Here is a 22,061-nt window from a genome sequence, read left to right on the forward strand (position 1 = left end):
TGTAGCACTTCCAAAAATACACCAAAAGCAATGTGATAGTGCTTACTACATCTGAAGTGCCCATTAGTTTCTGATTGGTGTGTTGGCATAACTGATGCAGATGCAAATCGTATTGAAGAATGTAGTGCAGGTTTGAAGCTCAATAGATCAGTTATTGTGTTGTCATTAATATCAACTTACCTAATATTGGTTGACAATTTTCTGAGAGCATTGTTCCATTATATGCAGAATTGAATTCAGTGTTTCGACAGTGTTGAAGATTGAACTGGAGTGTGTGATTCAAGTGGGAGACTCAAAGATGTCTCTAGATGTTGTGTGTTTGATCGCACAAGTAGTCATATGTCTGGACAGAGTTATGCTTGATTGAAGTATGTCAGTGTAACCAGAAGAACTGTCAGTGACAGATGATGAATGATTTGATTGGTCGATCAAATCTATGTGGATCCAGGAGTTGTTTAGTCTACATTGTCTTGACTATGCTATGTGATAGCTGTTGCAATTGCATGATGATTGGTGTACCAGAAGACATAGTTTCAATGGATTTAAGATCACTCTGAGAAGTTCATAAATCACTTAGAATAGTTTATGTTAGATCCTAATTGACATGTTGTGACTGACTCTAGTGAATCTTTTCGTGATCAAAGAGTTGTGGTGATGTGGTAGTATGATGTGCATTGATATTATGGTCTCGCAATTACATAGTGCAAGGCAAAAGAATCCCCAAAGGAAATGTCCTAGCCCCCAACAAACAATCACACAATGAAATATAAACAATAACACAAAGATTTAGATCCACACAATGCCAATTCTCATAATAAGATTTTCATCCAACATGTCCGGCTGTTTCCGGGTTATGACCAAATACATCAACAATTACAATAAAGTTCAGCAAGATCTCGCAAGATCCAAACCACTAGCTGGCCCAGATCTGCAACCTGGTAGAGAACTCCAGGAATAATCTAAATTCGTGCTTGCAAGCCACAAAGCAACCTTCTTGTTTCCCAAGCCACACTTAGCTACTAGCTCTGCTCAAACTTCGCTATCTTAGCTACTCCTCTTCTTCCACTTGAATTCCCTCAAAATTATGCCTACAACACTACCCAAGCCCTCCTTAAATACTTGCACGGCCATAGGTCAGCCTATTGTTGCTACATTTACTAAATACACCCACATTAAATATATCTTTTAAGCCACAAGTCAGCTTGCAACAAATATTTAATACTTAGGACAGGCCCCAAGTTTACAATACATAACTAACTCATAAGACCACATAAGAATATGTGCACTTAAAAATAGGTCCATGTGCCAACCATCCTTATCCAAGAGCTCACACACCAACTCCCTCGGATAGAAGCTCACAAACACAATCTCCAAAGTCAGCTAGTAAATCAAGAACACGTGATCAACAGTCACAAAGATAGCTCTTTCTCCAAGATGATAACTTCAAACTTTATGCACACTTAGGAAAAGGTTTCCCAATATGCCTCAAGCACATCCCCAACCACCGAAACCATAACTCCACAAATCTGAGCATGAAGCTCTTGCATACAGGATTGTTAACCTCCCTAGGATGCTCCTACATCAGACACCCTAGGTGAGAAGAAAAAATGTTCTTAATAACTGGAAGAACATTTGTCAGGGTTCAACAAATAAACCCCGACTGGTTCTTCACATACATGTCCTCCACCACATCAACTTGTACACTTTTGCCTTTATTTTGCTTTTGCAAATCCATTCCTGCAACAATCACCTTCACAACTATCTTTGGTGTACAACAGGTGTGCTTTCCACGCTGATCTCCAACCCTCTCAAAATCCTTCAACTCAACTCAGCTATCAATACTTAGGTTCCTCCTACCGAGTTCTTCATTTTGCAAAGGAATCAGGGAATGCTTCTAGCCACCTTTCTCAATAGTAATCACATTCTTGACAAAATTATGCAGAATCCTGCAATCATACTGCCAAGGTCTACTAAGTAATATGTGACAACTACTCATTTCCACAATATCACACAACACTTGATCCTTATATTGGCCAATTTGATAATCAACAAGACATTGCTCTCTCACTTCCAAAGCATGTTCATCTTGTAACCAGCCAATCCTATAAGGACAAGGATGTCTTATCCTCTTCAAACCAAGTTTCTGAACCATCTCTTTAGCAACTAGGTTATTAGTACTACCACCATCCACAATCACATTACAGATTTTACTTCCAAATTTGCAAGAAGTTTTGAAAAAATTCTTACTTTGACAAGGTTTGAATCACCAAATTCTCCCCATCCTACTCAGGTTCATTCACCAAGTCTTCAACCTCTTGCACCACAACAACTCTTCTATCATCAACCTTAGGACATTCAAATGATCTATGACCTTCTTCACCACATTTGTAGCAAGTGCCCTTAAATGCACCTTTGTCTGTCCTCTTCCCCTGTTCAATAGGTTTCGGTTCATCTTCAACAATTTGTTTGTTCTTCACCAAGTGATCTTGCTTCTCCTTCCCTCGAGGATTACCTTGATGTCTACTCTTCAACTTCTCTTCTTCTCTCAAAACTTACAAATAAGCATCCTCAACCGAAACAATATTCAACATACCAACCTCATCCTCAGTGTTGAATCTCAAACCATTAATATATCTAGCTACCTTCTCCTTAGACAGTTCTCTATGTCCAGAATGAATAGTCAACTTGTAAAACTCCTCTGTATAATATTTTACAATCATATCTTTCTGCTTCAGATTTTGCAACTTCTTAAACAACTCAAGTTCATAATCAACAGGAATGAACTTAGCCTTCAATTTACTCACCATCAATCTCCATCTAGTGATCTTTATTTCACCTTCCTCTTCTCTATCTCTGCAATTCCTTCCACCATAAAGCAACATGTCCTTTCAACTTAGTTTGTGCCAACCTCACTTTGAACAGATCTTTACTATCCTCTAAGTCAAAGTAGTCTTCCAATTCACCTATCCAATCAATTAGGTCTTCAGGATTCAATGTACCTGAAAAATTAGAAACCTCTGTCTTATGCTTCAACTTCAACTGAGATCTAGATCTATCAACATGACCAGTCCCATTTCCCATAGATCTCTCAACTCGATCAGTTCTACCTTCACCATTCGATCCAACAACCTCAAAGTCTTCAGCAGCTTCCTCATAACCATCTTCGGTACCCATATGCCGAGGTACACCACCTATAGCACTTATGATCTTAGCGATCATATCGCTCTTCATCAGCGCCATCTTAGATCTAAATTTTTTTTTAATCTTCTCTGAGATCCTCGCTTCCACAACATCACAGCCATCTTCAATCATCCTAGGGTCCAATTGTCTCGAAAGCATCTTCCAAGATCTTTGCAAACCTTCTACAACAAATCAACTAGATCCAACCTTCGCTCTGATACCACCCGACACAGTGCAAGGCAGGATAATCCCCAAAGGAAATGTCCTATCCCCCAAAAAACAACCACACAACGGAATATAAACAATAACACAAAGATTTAAATCCACACAATGCCAATTCTCATAATAAGATTTGCATCCAACATGCCCGGGTATAAGGCCTTCCGGGTTATGGCCAAATACATCAACAATTACAATAAAAGTTCAGCAAGATCTCGCAAGATCCAAACCACTAGCCAGCCCACATCCGCAACCTAGTAGAGAACTCCAAGAAGAATATAAACTTGCATTCGCAAGCCACCAAACAACCTTCTTGTTTCCCAGGGCACACTTAGCTACTAGCTCTTCTCAAACTTTGCTAATCTCAGCTACTCCTCTTCTTCCACTTGAATTCCCCCAAAATTATGTTTACAACACTACCCAAGCCCTCCTTAAATACTTACATTGCTACTGGTTGGCCTATTGCTGTTACATTTATTAAATACACCCACATTAAATATATCCTTCAAGCCACAAGTCAACTTGCAAGAGATGTTAAATACATGACATAAAATTAAATACCTAGGACATGCCCCAAGTTTAGAATGCATAACTAACTCCTAAGACCACATAAGAATACGTGCACTTAGACAAAGCTCCATGTGCCAACCAACTATCCAAATCCAAGATCGCATACACCAACTCTCTCAGATCGAAGCTCGCAAACACAATCTCCAAAGTATGCTAGTAAATCAGGAACACGCAACCAACAGTGACCAAGATGGCTCTAACTCCAAGACAATAACTCCAAACTCTATTCGCACTTAGGAAAAGGTTTCCCAATATGCCTCGAGCACATCCCCAACCTCGTAACCCATAACTCCTCAAATCCGAGCACAAAGCTCTTGCATATATGATTTTTGACTTCCCTAGGATACTCATGCATCATGCATCGATTGTGGTGATCAAATTTCTTGGAGTCATGCATGTATGTTGGAAAAAGTAAAAAGATTCGAGTGTTCTTGGTCAAAGCGTTGAGCGATTGAAATTGGTAGTTGAATGGAATTAAGAAATGATGGATTAGGGTTTGGTAATACATTTTGGTGGGTCATAGGTGAAATGCAAATGTAATAGGTTTTGATTAACGCGGTAGCTGCCCTAATAAGTGAAGAATTTATTTATATTGCAGTCTAATATATTTGCAAGGTTGTAGATTTTGAATACATGGTGTAGTCGAGCAGTGTGTTGATTGTCTGCAAGAAGTGAAATTTGTGCTTAACTTGATCTATAGAAGCAGAGAATAAGTGCTACTCTTATATCATCTCACTTGTTGAATCCTAACAGGTTCTCCAAGCTAAATCTCTTCCTTGGGTCACTCCTAATAGGGTGAGTAGGATCCTAACAGGTTTGAAGTTAAATCTCTTAACCTGGTGGCTCATTAATTTGAGTTTTAATCATTTCACAAGGTTACGCCTAACAGGGTAAAGCTCCTAACAGAGCTAGAGGCAAATTCCTTAACTGGGTGACTTTTAACAGGGTCTGCTCTTAATCAAACATTATTGTAAGCTCCTAACAGAGCTAGGCCTTTAACAGGGCATACTGCAAAAGAGCAAATATTTGTGGGTACTAATTCCCACCATGGATTTTCCCTCTGGGCAAGGGTTTTCACGTGAAAAATCTTGTTGTTCTTGTGTTGCATTTTGTATATGGTTTTGTGTTTCATTTCTTGTTACTTCACAAGTTAAAATTGGATGCATGTGTTTGAATGATTAGTGAATAGATCTGATTTGGGTTGAATAGTTAGTAAAAGTTTGAATCTAATAGATTATTGATTCATCCTCCATCTCAGTAATCTTGGACCTTATAATAATTACAATTGGTATTAGAGAGTTGGTCCACTAGGGGGTAATCTTAATAGCTTGAGGAAAAGATCCTATGATGATGAAAGAAGGCCCAAAGCTCTCAAAGGAAAACTACACCATATTGTGTGATTGGATGAAGCTCTATCCTAAAAGGATGGGGCCCGCAGTTTTGGAGTCATGTTGAAAATAAACATGTTGCACTTGCTAGGAATCTTGATGTAAATGACTTAAATGAGTGACAAGGGAACATGCAAGCTTTGTAAGCCATTGCAAGTACTTTATTTAATACTGAGTATAATGATATTCATGGACTTGAAATTGCTTATGGAGTTTGGGAAAAGCTTAAAGTAGTCTATAGTGGAGATAAGCACATGCAAAGAGCTAGGGTTGACGACTTGAAGGGAAACTATGATGACATGATAATGTTAGGAGAGAATGTTGCTTTGTATGGCTAGGGCATATAAGAAGTTGTAGTTTCTATTAAAAGTGTCTGTGGTACTATTGAAGAAGAAGATGTGGAAAGTAAAATGTCGAGAATCTTGCTACATGCTTATGCCATTAGAGTTTTTTTCTCTTCATGAGTTAAAAACTATTGAAAATCTCTCCATTGATGGACTAATTGGCGAGCTTGCTGTTTTTGAGTTAAGTAATCTTGACAATAGTACTCCTAAAATGGAAGCAACTTTTTAGGCCTCTTTGTAGGGCCTAATAATACAATGTTGCAATTAAAGATAGTTAGTTTGGAGATGGGTATTTGTTAGTGAGGGGATGCGTCGATTGGTCTTCCTAACCAACCGACCTATATTTAAGAACTTGGCAACATGAATGATGTACTTGTTTTGGTAATCAATAAAATATATGGTTTTCCCTCGCCAACCTTGGTACATATGGCAATTGCATTAAATGTTCTCTTGATTCCTGTACAATTGAATATATGTTCCTGTATGTTCTATTATTTTGGTTGATGTCCATTTTACATTTTGGCACCATTGCCAGGGAATGAACCTGGGTCACCCATGTGATAGGCGGGTATACTCACCACTATACTACAACTCTTTTTTTTGGGGGATAGATGTAGGGCCTAATAATACAATGTTGTAATTAGAGTTTAAACATAGTTAAGGGGATGGGTAGTTGTTAGCGAGGGGATGTATCAGTTGGTCTTCCTAACCAACCGTCCTCTATTTAAGAACTTGGGAATATGAATGATGTACTTGTTGTTTTGGTATTCAATAAAATATATGGTTTTCCCTCGCTAACCTTGGTACGTATGGTAATTGCATTCAATGTTCTCTTCATTCATGTACAACTGAATATATGTTCCTATATGTTCTGCTATTTTGGTTGACGCCCATTCTACGTTTTTGGCGCCTTTGCCTAAGTTCGATCTTGGAGGTCATATATTGGATAGAATGGAGTAATGGGTAGACCATTCCTTCTACGAATACAAGTAACAAACAGTGATGGTGAAGACAAGGAAATCACAAGGGAGGATCAGGTAACACGAGATTTGGTGGTAGCCTAGGAGGTCTCTGTCAACTAGTATGTGCAAAGGGAAGCTTGAGAGAGAGTAGTTCCAAAAAGCATGGTACATGAGGAACTTTCAGTATCACCAGCAGGGTACGACCTTCTTGGACAAATCCCTCGATTGTTGGCAAGAAACTTGGTATGCATTGAGGAAGAAAGAGCTGAAGCACAAAGCGAGTGAAGAAGGCAACAAGTGCTCTAACAATTCACTGAAAGAAGTACACAGGAGCGCAAGATAGAGAAAATCAAATGAGGACAAGAAGACAATAAAATAATTCATGCCCCTACTTCCAAACAAGGACCCAAGGCAGGTACAAGAAGGAGAAGGTGAGGGGGAAACTGCCTTATGAGGACTCCTACGGAATAGGGAGTAGGTACAAAAACATTGCCACTTAAGAGATCTGGTAAATCAATCCTAGGAGCCAAATCAAGAAGAAGAGAATCTAATTGAAAATACAATAAAGGGCATTGCCAATTTAGAAATCTTAGATGGTTAGGGAAGGAAAGAAGGGTGGATGAATCTAGAAAACCTCGCACGTAGGCAATACTGTTATAATAAGGAACAAAGCTCTAGTCAAGGAGAGGAGGAACTAGGAGGAGAAGGAGAAGCATCTGGAACCAACACCCAAGAAACCCTCCCGGCAGGAGGGAAGATAGTCTTGGCAGGAGTGAAAAGAGTCCCAGTAGGAGGAAAAAGGATGGCCACAAGAAAACAAAAATTCTCAAGGTTAATAGGAGATGGAATAGAAGACCCTACAAGGCATTGTAAAACATAACTATATGGTCGGCTAACATAGAAAATGACACAAATGAATTGCTAAAGGCATTCTTTGCCACTTTATGGGGAATAGCTATTAATTGGTACATAGACTTGGAGGCCGGGAAGATGGCTACATGGAGGAACCTACGTATTGCCTTTGAAGAGGAATTTCGGCTCTTATGGGGTGATGATGAGATTGTAGTGAAGATATACAACACAAGAAAAAAGTGAATCTGTAAGAGCATATATCAGGAGACTGAAGGAGTTGATAGGGAAATTAGATAACAAACTTGTGGATGGGCTAAAGAAAAGATGGTTTATTAAAGGGTTAACCCCGTCCCTACGAAGGAAAATCAAATTTGTCCCACCATCATCATTTGGTGAGGCATGTATGCAGGTGATGAATTTTAAGAGTGAAAGCAAGACTTCTAAAGGAAGGAGGATTAGGAGCGGAAGTGGGAGTTAGGAAGAACATGGGGGTGAATCTAAAACCATACAAGCATTACAGAAGGATAGGATGAGAATGATGAAGGAAATTATAAGAAGTAAGGATTAAAGGGAAGGAAAAGAACTATGGTGTACAGATTGTGAAAAGGAGGGACACACGAAAAACACTTGCCCCAAGAAGGCATTTTGTGACATATGTCAGGTAATGGGGTATTCCATCAAGCATTGTCCCTAAAATTTGAAAGCATGCAATGCCCAAGTATGTTTTACTCAAGGAGAACATTCCACACCTCTTTCTACTCCCCTATGTAACAATAACACAGAAGCATCAATTGGAGGGTATTGAAAGAATAGGAGGGGTAGCAACAATAATAGCAATAAAAAACAACAAGGAGCCACATACTATACAACTCCAGAGGATGATCCATTATACAATGCAGGAGATGTAACGAGTGGGGGCACTTTGCCCGTGATTGTCAGAATAGAGGACAAGGTGGGGTGATGCTCTGCAAATGGTGTGGGCTCGGAAATCACGAGGATGCGAACTACCCCAAATAGAAGAGTGTGAACCTGTTGGAGGTGGTAGAACCTAAAGAGGAAGTTTTAGCTATCACTTGGATGCAAGGCAAAGAACTCACATATTTGGATGCAAGTATGGAAAAGGAGTGGTTGGACGAAGCCAGAAAGGAGATCCAAGAGATGATGGATAAGGAAGGTAAGGTAAGTACACCTCAAAATTCCTCCACCAAGTCCATTATGGAAACTAACATCATGAAATAAGTCCTCAAGACCATGATACTAGTAAAGATTGGGGATTTGTGTGAGATCCTGTCGCAATTAAGGGTGGCTATAACACATGGAAACATAGCACATGGAAATATTACTAAGGAGGAACCATTGAAGGAGGAAGAAAAAATGGGTAAAAACAATAACTCCATATTCACCATAGGAATGGGAAGAACCCCGATGATGGTGGAGATGGAGATCATGGGGTGCAAGTTGACCAATACTATTGTAGATGGAGACTTGGGTGTGAATGTCCTCCCTGAAGAAACATTGCAGGCAAGTGCCACCTGAATTGTGCATCCATCGGATACCTTTGGTAATAGAAGCAAGATCAGTACGAAGGAGACCTAACCGAATGAATAAAAAACTGTGGCTAAGCCTTAGGAAGAGATTATGAAGATGCTTGAGGTAGGCATAATATTCAAGGTACAAACAAGCAAGTCGGTGTCGCTAATAGTTATATCCTTGAAGAAGGATGGAAATCAAATCTAGATTTGTGTGGACTTCAACTACCTAAATGCAATGACTATAAAAGACCCTTTCCTAATCCCCTTTATAGATAGTATCTTGGAGGGAGTGGCCGAACAGGAGATGTACTCCTGAATGGACGAGTTTTCAGGATACAATCAAATCAAAATTGTGGAGGAGGAAAAAATGAAAACCACCTTTGTAGTGGAAGATGGAGTATATGCTCACAACAGGATGCCATCTGGATTGTGTAATGAACTAGCCACATTTCAAAGAATTGTTCTTCACATGTTTGATGGGATGTCAGTAGGTAATTTCAAGGCCTTTCTGGATGACTGGTCTATTTACAGTGGAAAGGAGTAGTACTTGAAGGTTATAGGAGAATGCATGGAACAATGTAGAAGGGCAAAGCTAGCACTAAACCCAAAGATATGTTGGTTCATGGTTCCCTAGCGAAGATTCCTTGGGCATTTAGTGTGCAAGGCACACTTGAAGATGAACCCTAACAAGATCAAAGTCATTATTGACATGAAGGCTCCCATGGACATGACTGGTGTTAAATCATTTTTAGGACACATAGGGTATTATAGAAGGTTTATAAAGGGATTTGCCGAAGTATCTCTACCCTTCTAGAGCTTAACCAGAACAGGGGAGAAATTTGTATGGGAAGACGACCAAGAGGAGGTCTTCCAAGAATTGAAGAAGAGACTAGTGGGAGCTCCAATCCCCATATATCCTGATTGGAGCAAGGAAATTCACATCCATGTGGATGCATCTAACTATGCAATAGGCACCACTCTGGCACAAACAGGAAATGAGGGAATGGACCAACTGGTGTACTTTGCTAGCAGGTTACTTTCAAAAGTAGAACGAAATTATAGTACCATAGAGAGAGAAACTTTAGGTATGGTCTATGCGGTTCAAACGTTTTGACATTACTTACTAGCCACTCTTTTACATTTTTGTAGATCATCAAACTCTTATGTTTGTGGTTAATAAACCTATTATCCAAGGAAGAGTTAGTAGGTGGTTAATCCTTCTCCAAGAGTTTACCTTTAAATTCATAGTCCATCCAAAGAGAAGTTATGTGATTGCATATTAGCTATCCAAAATAAGTCAGGAGAATTTGTCAGGAATGGAGTAAACAAAGACTTTCCGAATGTCCACTTGTTTCAAATTGCCATACTTCCATAGTGTTACGAAGGCATTGGACAATACCTATCTACTGCCACCTTTCCTAGAGAGATGCCAATAGGTGAAAGAAGAAAGATTGTATTGAAAAGATGGACATTCCAGCTAATTAACAGGTTAATGTATAAAATGGGGTCCAATGAGGTGTTAAGGAGATGTGTGATGGAGGAAGAGATCCTAGGGTTCCTCAGGGAATCCCATGAAGGCATGGCAAGACCAGATGCTACAACCCAAAAGGTACTCTTTTTAGGACTCTGGTTGCCTATGCTTCATGCCGATGCCCGAGAATGGGTTCTTATACATGTCAAAGGGAAGGGAAACCTCTCAAACGGGACTTTATGCCACTCTTTCGCTCATAGCTACATGAATTATTTGAGTGTTGGGGTTTAGACTTTGTATCCCCCCTGCCTACCAACAATACTCATAGATGCAGATATATAGTAGTTGCAATGGAGTACCTTACTAAGTGGATGGAGGCAAGGGCGCTCCCAGACAACATGACAATAAGTATGGCCAAATTCCTTTACGAACAAATAGTGACTCCATTTGGCATACCCTTGTAGTTAACAAGTGATAGAGGAGTGCACTTTATCAACCAGGCAATCCATACAATGACAAGTGAGTACAAGATTTTCCATTATTTTTCTAGTCCGTACTACCCTAGGGCCAATGATCAAGTAGAAGCCACAAATAAAGTTTTGGTAACCATTTTGTATAAGACCTACGGGGTGGAAAAAGGAGATTGGGATGAAAGACTTCCAACAATCTTATGGGCCTACATAACTACTTACAAGGCCACTAATGGACAGACCCCTCTTTATTTAATGTATGGGCAGGAGGTGGTGATGCTAGTAGAATATATAGTTCCCAGTCTAAGAATAGTAGTTGAACATAGGCTAGGGGACATGTAAAGCTTAAGAGACTGACTAAGTGCCTTAATAAAATTGGATGAAAGGAAGACAATGGCTTAATGGGCTACAAAAGTGGCACAAGGGAGATGGAAATTTTGGCATGATAAATATTTGAAGAACATGAATTTTAAGGACTAGCTAGTACTCAAGTATGGTGGAAAATATGAAATAAAATTAGGTAAGTTCAAAATAAGATGGCTGGGACCATATTGGATAATGGAAGTAAAGGACAATGGAGCAATAAAGTTGTCTACCTTTGATAATAACCCTATAAGAAAAGAGGGGAGCCAAGTTCTATCCATTGTATGTGTATAAAAGAAGACATAGAAAAAGGAAGGAAATTAAAAGAAAAAGCTAAAGAAAATATAGTAAACCCTCACCTTGGCCCATTATATAAATCGGGCCTGAAGGAAAGGGAAACATTATACCAAGGGATATTTTCCGTACATTGAAGGATAAGAAGGCATAACATGGTGGTACCAAGCATCTATGTACGCGTGCGGAAGGCTGGGAAAGTCGCACAATGGAGGGGAGCATTCTCTATAGGAAGAATAGGTATCCATAGTGAAGTACGACGGGCAAGGAGGAAAGAGTACATACGATGATTTGGAAACTAGGAGGGAACCGTACAAGTATTAGGATTCGTACGGAGATTATCATTGCTATACAAGTACGATTTGCAGGAACCAAGAGGGTCAAACAAAGACAAGAGGAGGAAAGCCATATGATGGATGTATGAGTACGAAGGAGTCTATCGGCACAAGGTGAGAAAGCGGGTGTGCGAACAACACTCCCAAATTCACATGGAATTAAAAAAACTAGTTGCTGTACCAATTGGAATACAGTGGAGGAAGAACGATACAAGTACGACATTAGGAAGATCAAGACATATTCTAGACACATGGTAACTGATAGTTACAAGAGAAGTAATGATGAAAGGGTTAAAGGCACAAGCGCAGTTAACAATAATCGCAAGATGGTAAAGAGAAGTATTGGAAATTGAAGCAGAGGATTGGTAATCAATTCAAAGAAAAAGTCTTGCAGGTGAAGAAACACTAAAAATGGCCACCAAGAAGGACAAAGCGAAAAATGCAAAAGGGGTTACGACTGCCAAAATATCACATTCAAAAGTCTAGCAGGGAGTGAGTTTAGAATGTGGTTGGAGAATGCTAAGGATAGCCATGTACTCAAGGAGACATTATGAAAACTAGAGGTAGACAAAATAATTTTGCACCTATTTTTGACTTGAAGGAATTTGACCCAGTGTTACAAACCTTGGTTGTGGTATATGACAAGAAGGGACATAAGTCTGTAATTCAATATTTTCAGCAAACCCTCACTATCTCATATTCTCCCAAAGAGATAAATAAAGTATTTGGGGTTCCCAACAAAGGACACAATGCAACGAAAACAACAAAAGTGAGAGCAAAAGAAAAGGAGAAATGGCTTCGCCTGATGTGTAGGGATGAATGGAATAGTATTCTAAGTAAGAATAACAGCTGGGGGTTGAAAAAAATAGTCATCACCAGTCGAGGTACATTATAGACCTGGTAAAGAGAAAACTTATTGGGGCAAGCTGCATGTCTAATATTGCTATCTGGATGCTACTCATAGTAAATGGACAGAACATGGGAAGGGTTTACATTTGGGCTCAAGTTCTATTAGAAAGGTTGAGGGAATTTTTATAGTTAAAACATAAATCTTTCTACATGCCCCACCATGCCATTGCATTGTTCTTGGAAGCAGTTTGAACGCAGGTAGCCCCGAAGCATTGGAGGATGTTTGTTACAACAAGCAGAGTAGAACCCTATAGACCAGCCATGGCATATTGGTTTCATCTTGATATCCTTGGAAAGGGGGCTAGAGGGGGAGAGCCCAGGAAAAAGAAACTAAGGCAAATAGCAGTCCCTGACATTTCTATACAAACCATAAAGGGAGAAGATGGGAGCTTGAGTTCAGATGGAGAAGAAACCACTATGGGAGCATCATCTAAAGATGAATCAGAGAAAGAGGAAATTTGGTTGAGCCATCTCAAGGGAACACTTAGGGAGGTCACATTCTTACTGCTAGATGGAGGACCATTGACAAGGGCAGTCCTGAAATTGGCAGAAGTCCATGGTACAGAGAAGAGCCGGGAGGAAGGGATTTGTATGGTAGGAGAGGAAGAGAGTCATACGTTGGAGAAAGGTGTACAAATAGGAGGCCATATGGTTGCTCATTTTGAAGAACTTCGTACGAAGGATGGTAGCAGTATAGTAGAGATTGGTACGAAGATTACTGGCACGAAAGGGAATATAGAGGCTATATAAGGAACTTCTAATGAGAAGTTGGTTAGAGGAGAAGGGATGCAAGGAGATGGACAATGAATGACACAATGGGGTGCTAAATGCATTTCCATTCTAGCGAACTTTGTTCTCCATAATAGTTGCCCAACACTGAGATGATAGATCTTTGGGGCCACAAGAAAGCTTGACAAAGTGTTAGATTGGCAATGCTAGAAGGTATCGAGGTGGCTCAACCAATTGCCTTGTTGATTAAACCTATTGGCAAGAAGGTGGTATAGAGTGAGAAGTCCATAGAGAGAACGAGTACAAGTACGCCACCAGTAGCACAAGATGAAGATACACTCATGTTGGCAGAGGCAGATAATTTATTGGGAAAATTTGAGATGATACCACCCCCTTTACCAATTCCCCTAGAAATGGAGACAGATGAGGACTGTGTCAAAACTCACAAGGAGCCATTAGCACTAGGTGGAGTAGGGGTGGCAGTACCTTAATTTGGGGAAAATGTTGAAAGCTTCCTCAAAGAATTGTGGGACATGGAGCAAGCCACTAAGGAGATCATGAATAAGATTCAAGGATAGAACTTGGATGCCATTGTCTGGGCAGCAGAGTCGCTAGTGGCATTTATGAGGACAGACTACCATATTGATTGGAGTGTACTTATGCAGAGTGGAGTTGTGCATGAAGAGGCAACAAAGATATGGATGACTGAACCTATAGTCCCCTGGAGACTTGAGCATCCATCTCTCATGTAGTCCCTTGCAGGATGGAGGAAGCATTTTGAGGCACTTTCCTGGCATGGCAACATGAAAAAGACTTAGCAAGGCAATTGAAAGAAGAAAAGGAATTGGCAAGGCAAAAGGAGGCAGAATGACAAGTTGAGAAGGGGACATTTGGGAGCGAAATTGGCAGAAGTAGAAAAAGACAGAATGGATGCCTTGTGCCTACTTCAAGGAGTTCGAGCTAAGCACATGGTTGTTGAGTGAGAGTTAGAGCCTATTCGTCACCGAGACGAGGATCCAGCCCAAGGACCTCCTCCAACCGCACCTCTTGAAGTATAGTTTATTTTTTAGTTTTGCTGGGTAGTCGTCTTGAAGACGACTCTTTTTTTAACCGGGGATAGATGTAGAGCCTAATAATACAATGTTGTAATTAAAGATAGTTTGGGGATGGGTAGTTGTTAGCGAGGGGATGCGTCAGTTGGTCTTCCTTGCCAACCAACCTCTATTTAAGAACTTAGGAATATGAATGATGTACCTTTTGTTTTGGTAATCAATAAAATATATGATTTTCCCTCGTTAACTTTGGTACATATGTTAATTGCATTAAATGTTCTCTTAATTCCTATACAATTGAATATATGCTCTTGTATGTTCTGTTATTTTGGTTGATGTCCATTCTACACTCTTTGTCTTTGGCTCTAGGGAAGATGGATAAAGAGACAAGTCATTACTAGGAGCTTGAATTAATTTTTGATGATGAAAGAAGGAAAGATGAACTTGAAGCCCTACTTGCAAAGAGATTTCCAAGAAGTAATGGTAAGTACAAAGGCAAATTATCATTGAAGTGTTTTTCATGCAAGAAGATAGGACATATTGGTTCTAGGTTTCTATTGGTGAGTAAAAGGATAAGGTCAAAAGATTTAAAGAAAAAGGAAAGAAGCAATGCTATGTTGTAATGGATGGTGTAATAGATGAAGAATCAGAGGATGATGAAGAAGAGGAGGTGGTGTTTGTTGTAGTCAAGGGAGAGACCATAGGTGAGAAAGCATTAGTCTCACACTTAGAGCAATAATGATTGGGTCATTGATAGTAGATGCTCACATCACATAACCGGTGATAGAAGCCAATTCATTAAGGTTGAAGAATTTGATGGTGGTGTGGTCAGGTTTGGAAAGAACTCATTGTGTTTGGTAAAAGATAAAGGTTCTATTTCTTTGAATACAAAGAGTAATGCTGATAATGTTTATCTTGTACAAGGTTTAAAACATAACTTGCTCAGTGGTGGCCATTTGAATGATAAAGGATATCATCTAGAGTTCAAAGGAGATGTGTGTAGGATACTATGAAGCCTAGGAGATTTGATTGCTACTAGGAGATAGACAAGAGGTAACCAATTCCATCTGAATACTGCCCTTGACAATTGTAATATCCCTATCATAAAATAAATAAAATAAGATATTAAATTTTTGTGTGTGGGACCAATTGATTTGGTATATCTCGGGGTCCATTTTTATTTTAATTATTTTGTAGGTGTTTTGTGTGTCATGTGTTGACATTTTTGATGAGGTATATATGTTAGTTAGGTTAGATTGTTGTAGGTGAGCATCTAATTGTATTTTGTACTACAAATTCCATTAGGAGTTTAGCTTGTTACCATTTTGGAAGTAAAAGATCTTCCCTATTTGGATTATTGCAGTTTCAACAAGATTTTAGGCTTGTCCTTTTCTGCTAGTGGGTTACTTTGCTCAGATCTAGCGAATCTAAGTACCATGTTTCCAATACATTCATGTCGAACAATAATTGCATCTTTTTGTGAACAACAAATACACATTATTATTCAATAACATTTTTTTGTTCCGAAGCAAATCTTCTTGTAGTGTCAACTATGGTAGTCTATAAAATTGGATTTTAAGTTTAAACATTTCAGGTTCATTCTAAGAACACCATACATAGAAATCTTCCCTCTCCCATATAACACTTGCATCGCATGTGTCTACCCTTACTATATTGGTTCCATCATTTGACGGTACTTGTTTCGTACAGTTGTTCAGTTACCGTACAATGTTTTAACCACGTACAGTTGGAGCTTACTCTACATTGTACCTCCCTTTGCTATTTGAATTCAGATTGTCATTGCCCTCAACAACATCAACACACTCTCAAATGTGTGACCTCATTTCCCTCCTTGTATATTGTTGTACGACTATTAATTCATACTGTACGACCTCTAGTTCCCACTGTACGACCCAAACTGGACTTTGTATGCATGTGGGACATCATCTATAGACTGTATGACATCTTCTGACAAGGGTTTTTTGGTAACGCTAGTAATTTGGAATATTACATTGGTATCAGAGTCAGTGACCTTGCCAGCCTATGGACAATAAAATCAAGTTTATGCCTGAAAATGAAGGCAGTATCACTAAGTTGGTAGAATGGGAAATTTACAAGATCCCACTGCCAAACTTATGTCATTACTAAGAGAGCTCACTAGGAATTAGGTTTAGATTAATGACACTCAGCGACTCGTGGAGGAAACACTATGAAAATTGGCCAAAGGAAAAATATTTAGAGAATATAATGAACACAATGATGACTCGGTTAGAGGAAAGACAAATTCTCATCCTGAACGTTCTTTACCTTCCATGCCGACCTTCCCTCCACTCACAAAGGCACCTCACAAAGGACAAGAACCAACTTTTGAAGAAATACAATAATAGTTATGGGAAGATTGGAGGAATGCCAATATGGAAGGGGATTACTATGGATATATCTACAGGTATTATCCTGAATTAAGAATAGGTACTTAAGTGGTGGCATTTGTGGTTCCTTCAATGATGATTTCCTCCGTGGTTTTTGCCTCTGACCAAGGGATTCCATGTGAAAAATCTTTTTGTTACATTTTGTGGATGGTTTTATATGTTTCATTGCTTATTACTTCACAAGTTAAATTTGGATGTATGTCGTCGAGCGATTACTAAATAGATCTAATTTGGGTTGAATAGTCCATAAAACTTTGAATCTAATAGATTTACGAAGTGTTGGCAAGGGAGATGATTGTAGATATGATATGCTTTCTTGTGCTTATTTACATATGGATTCAAATGCCAATAGTATATGGAAATAATCTATGTTGTTTTTATCAATTATAAAAATGCCCATGAAAGCCTTTAATTCTTGTGGCAGTTAGATTGTACTTGGCTCTATTTCACATTGGTGATAATTGTGGGACTAGTGTGACTGTAAAGAATTGCATGCTTCAAAAGCTTTTCTGATGAGAAATGAGGCTACAGGGTGTACAGTAAATAAATGATATATATTTATCATTCCTTTTCTAACTAATAAATGGTGATAGGTGCTTATTTGTAAGTGGGCTCATGGCCTTGTAGTTATCACTGCCATGAATGAATTAAAAAAGTTGTTAGAATGATTGACTGCTATAGAAAGTTCTTAATTAATGTTTCAAATCCTAAGAAAAGTGAACATTAATTAAATTTCTCGCAGAAACTTTCAATATCTAATGCAAAAACATGATCGGGTTGTGTTTGGGTTTATACAACTTAGCTGAGATTGTCATACTAAAGTGGATTATAAGGCATTACGTGCTTTGTTTTGTGCAAAGTGGGTTCCTTTGCCTTGTAACTAATCAGCATACGTGAATAAAAATGCCATTAAAGTAAATGACTACTCATGAGGTTCTCATGAGCCAACTTAAAAATACACATGGATCAAACCCCCCTAAAAAGATTTTTCTATATGCCGAGATTTTTTTTTTTAAATTTAAATTTTATTTTCATCTGTGGAATGTCTTCACTCTGTACTTGTTTATAAATGCTGTTTTAGAAATGTTAAAAAATGATCTGCACATCCTTGTGCACTCCAGCCACACATGCACACCAAATGCAACTAATATGCATGTAATATTGTATCTGATTGGTGATAATTGACAGGAGTTTTTTTTAATTAGGAAATTCTAACATTCAATTACACTCTTATTCTCCATCAGAATTTATAAATTTTGTATAAACGATTGATAATTGTAAACCTGTTATAGTTCTAATAGTTTCACAACACAATTATTGTACTATGTTTTGTTCTTGTAGAACTCCAATATTTCTAGTTACACTGCTTTTTCGCAAAGTTATCTGATTACAACTTGAAGGTGTTGTCTGTTGTCCATTTTCTTTCCTCTATTCTGAATTATAGCTGTCTTGGAGGGTCTGACATGGCCTCAGGGCAGGAAAATCCATCTTGCAGAGTTGTTGGGCAAACAAGGTCAACTGATCACCACAAAGAGTTGCAAAATCTTGGCATCAAACCATGTTTGAAGGGTTCACAATCATCTGAGCGGTTTCCTTTTGTTATTTTTTGTGCTCCACCATCTGGAAGTGTTGATTACCCAGATGATGTCAGGTTTGAATATTGATACACCATACTGCTTTTTAACATGACTCTTCAATACTATCTAAAAACGTAATAAGTTGTCCATATGTTTGAAATTATATAATGATTCTCCCACTCACCGATGTATGAACATGTTTTTTAGATTGTAAAGAAGGTGCCATATTATGTTGTTTCTTGTATTGCACTATTTTATACAGAACTAGATCTTCATGATCAAAATATCAGACCTTTCTAGTGATAACAGGAGCCTTATCTTTATGAAACAAAAACCATAATACATGATGGCTATGGATGATATATTGTTTTGAACATTAAATATAATGTTATATCTGAAAACAAGACTGTGTTCATAAGTTTTCCCACTCCTTATGAAAGATCCCTAATGGATATCTTCTGCTAATCTGCTGTAAATTTATATTTTTAAATTTGTTTTCCCTGTTTATTAAAATTTTCTTGCAGAGCTAGACAAAAGTTGCAGAAGGGTTTGATTGTTTTGTATTTTTGATGATTTTCGATAAGTAATAACAGAAGTACAATAACATGAACCAGTTCTGAAAATGTATTCCAAATATATTTAAAACAAAGTCGCTTCAAGCAGATTTTTCTGAATATACGCCTAATGAGTAACCGAATGAAGATTTATAATCATATCCAGATGAATACAACCAAAGACAAAGCCAACCTGAAGGCGTGAATGAGAAATATGAGCCTAGAAAGAAGTTACGGCTAGATTCCAACTCTTCAAGTGCTGCACGTGGGAAAGAATATGGCTGCTAGGCGTGGCCGTATAGCTGCAAAGTGTCCACATGTGGATAAAATGTCCAAACCCCAGCTAAAACTTTGACTCCATACTGCGTTCCCCTAAAGAAACAATGCACAATCTCCAAGATGCTTTTGACTGCTAAGAATCCAAACCACTGTTTTGGGGGCTACGTCCCAAACAAGCAAAGCAAGAGGGTTTGGCGTCCCAAATGTTGAAAGCTCAATCAGAGCCCAAAACCCAAATCCAAAATGTAATATGTCAATAATACCTTCGAACTTTGTCTTCATCTCCTTATAACCCACCAAACTTAGCTCAAACCCTAAAAGTGTCTCCATGTGGCGTTGGGTTATGAAATAATATATTTCTCATTTTTAAAGTGGTCAAGTATCCAGAAAATGACCTTTTTCCCAATAGAAAGAAATCCGTTCACCGAAATGCTCTGAGTCAAAAGAGAAAAAATTAGAAAAGTTCAAGACCTTTCCAATGAGCTATTACACCAAGGGATAAGCAATCCAGATGAGGCCAAAAACCCTTTATTACTCCAAAATGGCTATAACTTAGCCTTATTTAATTATTAAATGCTAACTTAGGAAATATTAAAAATATAACCTAAATAGCCACAAAATGCCCAACTGACATCAGAAACCATAAAATCATCTTGTCACCTATCTGTGACTGAAGTCGGAAATCAAGGATCCACTGGCAGTCTCATCCCTAAAATCTAGGGATGCTCCTAAAATTTAGGAAACAAGCCCCATCCCTCTGAAACTGAACCCAAAGAGTAATCTCATGGAGACCTAACCCAGGGCAAGATCATACCTCCTAAAAAGTAGGAATTGCCTCCTAAAAACAAGGAATGTCTCCCAACTGATCAATAACTGCTAGAACATCAAGTCCCCAACACTGAATAACCATACTGGGTCTCTATCCAACCCTGTCAGCCTACAAGACCCCATAATAAGCTGACTCACATGTCTCTGCTAATCTGAGCTAAAAGAGGGGACATGACAGTCCTCGCCTCTCGGAGATGCTTGCCCACAAGAAATGAACAAACTCCTATTGCGCCACTCTAATATACACTCTTGGGTGTGTGAAATGAAGCAACACATCAAGGATCGCCCAATCAAATGCACTGCATAGGATAATACCAGGATCCCACATTGGATGAGAGTGTTCCCACAACCAAGGTGGTAACATACTGGAATCCTTGTAAGACAAGGTGTCAAACAAAACAACACCCTGATTCCAACACCCTTTGAACCAACACCCATCCATCAGGTATAAACATGGATAACTAGAAACCTCTATCATGCCATATCTCTCCGCAACCACTGTGATACCAGCACGGAAGTAATAATCGTCCAAAGCATCATGTTTGCTAATACCCACATCATCCTGTAACCATGATCCCGGATGAAGTCTTTGTGATATAGATGTGATAGCCCATGTCGGAAACTGCTTGACATAATGCTGGATCATTTGCTGGTCCCACTAACCAATCCTCCCAAACTGCTGAGTCAGGTACCTATAGTCAATAATTGTATCCTCTAAAGATGGGAGCGCACTATCACAACACAGATAGTATAAGTCTTGCTTCAATATCCCCACAGCCTTATGAAGAGCATGGAAACTCCACTATCTTGCTCATCAGTCATAAGAGCACTCCAACTGAGTGTAGATAACATCTGTTGAGTGACATCAAAGTGCTCAACCACTATGTCTACCCTCCTATCATCAACCCTGAGTTGTCTAATCAAGCGATGAGGAGTCTGAAAATGATAGTTCTCAGGCATGTGTACTACCTCTGAATCTGCGCTATGGTAGAATACTGTGTAGGAGTCATGCACATCGTTGTAAGGAGTATCCAGTATGCATTCACTAATGCATGTATCCTCATTTATAGTACTGCAACTTTGTACCTCTGAGACCACCTCCTCTGTCAATGATGAAATTGCTGTCACCACACTATGCTCACTCTCATCAGCTCCCCATGTGTCTACACATACAATTGAATCACGATCTCAGGATTCAGTATCACTATGAGTACACACTACTCTGATTTCTAGGGTATGGTCTAAGAAATCAGACTCATCATGACATGAAGTCTCATCACCCAATGCCTCTGAAATGCCTATGTCCGGATTACTCTCTTGTACAAAGTCACCAAAATAATCCTGACCTTTTGTATTACTTGTTCCATTCTTAAGTTGAATACCATCATCAACATCATTACCTCCATTTGAAATAAATGTTACCTCATGATTTGAACTGCTGTTGCAAATTTCAGAATAGGCCTCACACCTTGGTGTCACATTTTCAACATCTCTAATGGTTTGTCCCCTGATTGTAATCTCTTCCAATTTGTGACCAATGGCTTCTTTATTATCATTTAATATTTCTTTCTCTTTTTGCTGCTGAAAAGAGCTTGTAGATACCCAATTATCATCTACTTTAGGTACACCCATAAATTCTATAAAGGAAAGGAGGTTGCATATCTCCTTAGGAAGAGAACAATATTGATGGTAGCTGCTCATAATTGCAACATTGAATGTCTTGG

General features: G+C 38.8%; 1 protein-coding gene across 3 annotated transcripts in view; it reads left to right on the forward strand.

Moving 5' to 3' along the window:
* Nucleotides 1-22,061, forward strand: part of LOC149540503 (uncharacterized) — a 206,344-nt gene that overhangs the window by 16,694 nt on the left and 167,589 nt on the right. For 2 of the 3 annotated variants that reach the window (XM_089801601.1, XM_089801603.1), the window contains exon 3: nucleotides 18,578-18,750. In XM_089801601.1, the coding sequence (XP_089657727.1) occupies nucleotides 18,578-18,750 (173 nt within the window). Of the gene's footprint in view, nucleotides 1-18,572; nucleotides 18,751-22,061 lie in introns of all 3 variants that reach the window. The other variant, XM_089801602.1, reaches the window with a different exon arrangement.

This window comes from Cupressus sempervirens, chromosome 9, assembly GCF_028749045.1.
Source record: "Cupressus sempervirens isolate cs-2001-9-10 chromosome 9, ASM2874904v1, whole genome shotgun sequence".
Lineage (NCBI taxonomy): Eukaryota > Viridiplantae > Streptophyta > Pinopsida > Cupressales > Cupressaceae > Cupressus > Cupressus sempervirens.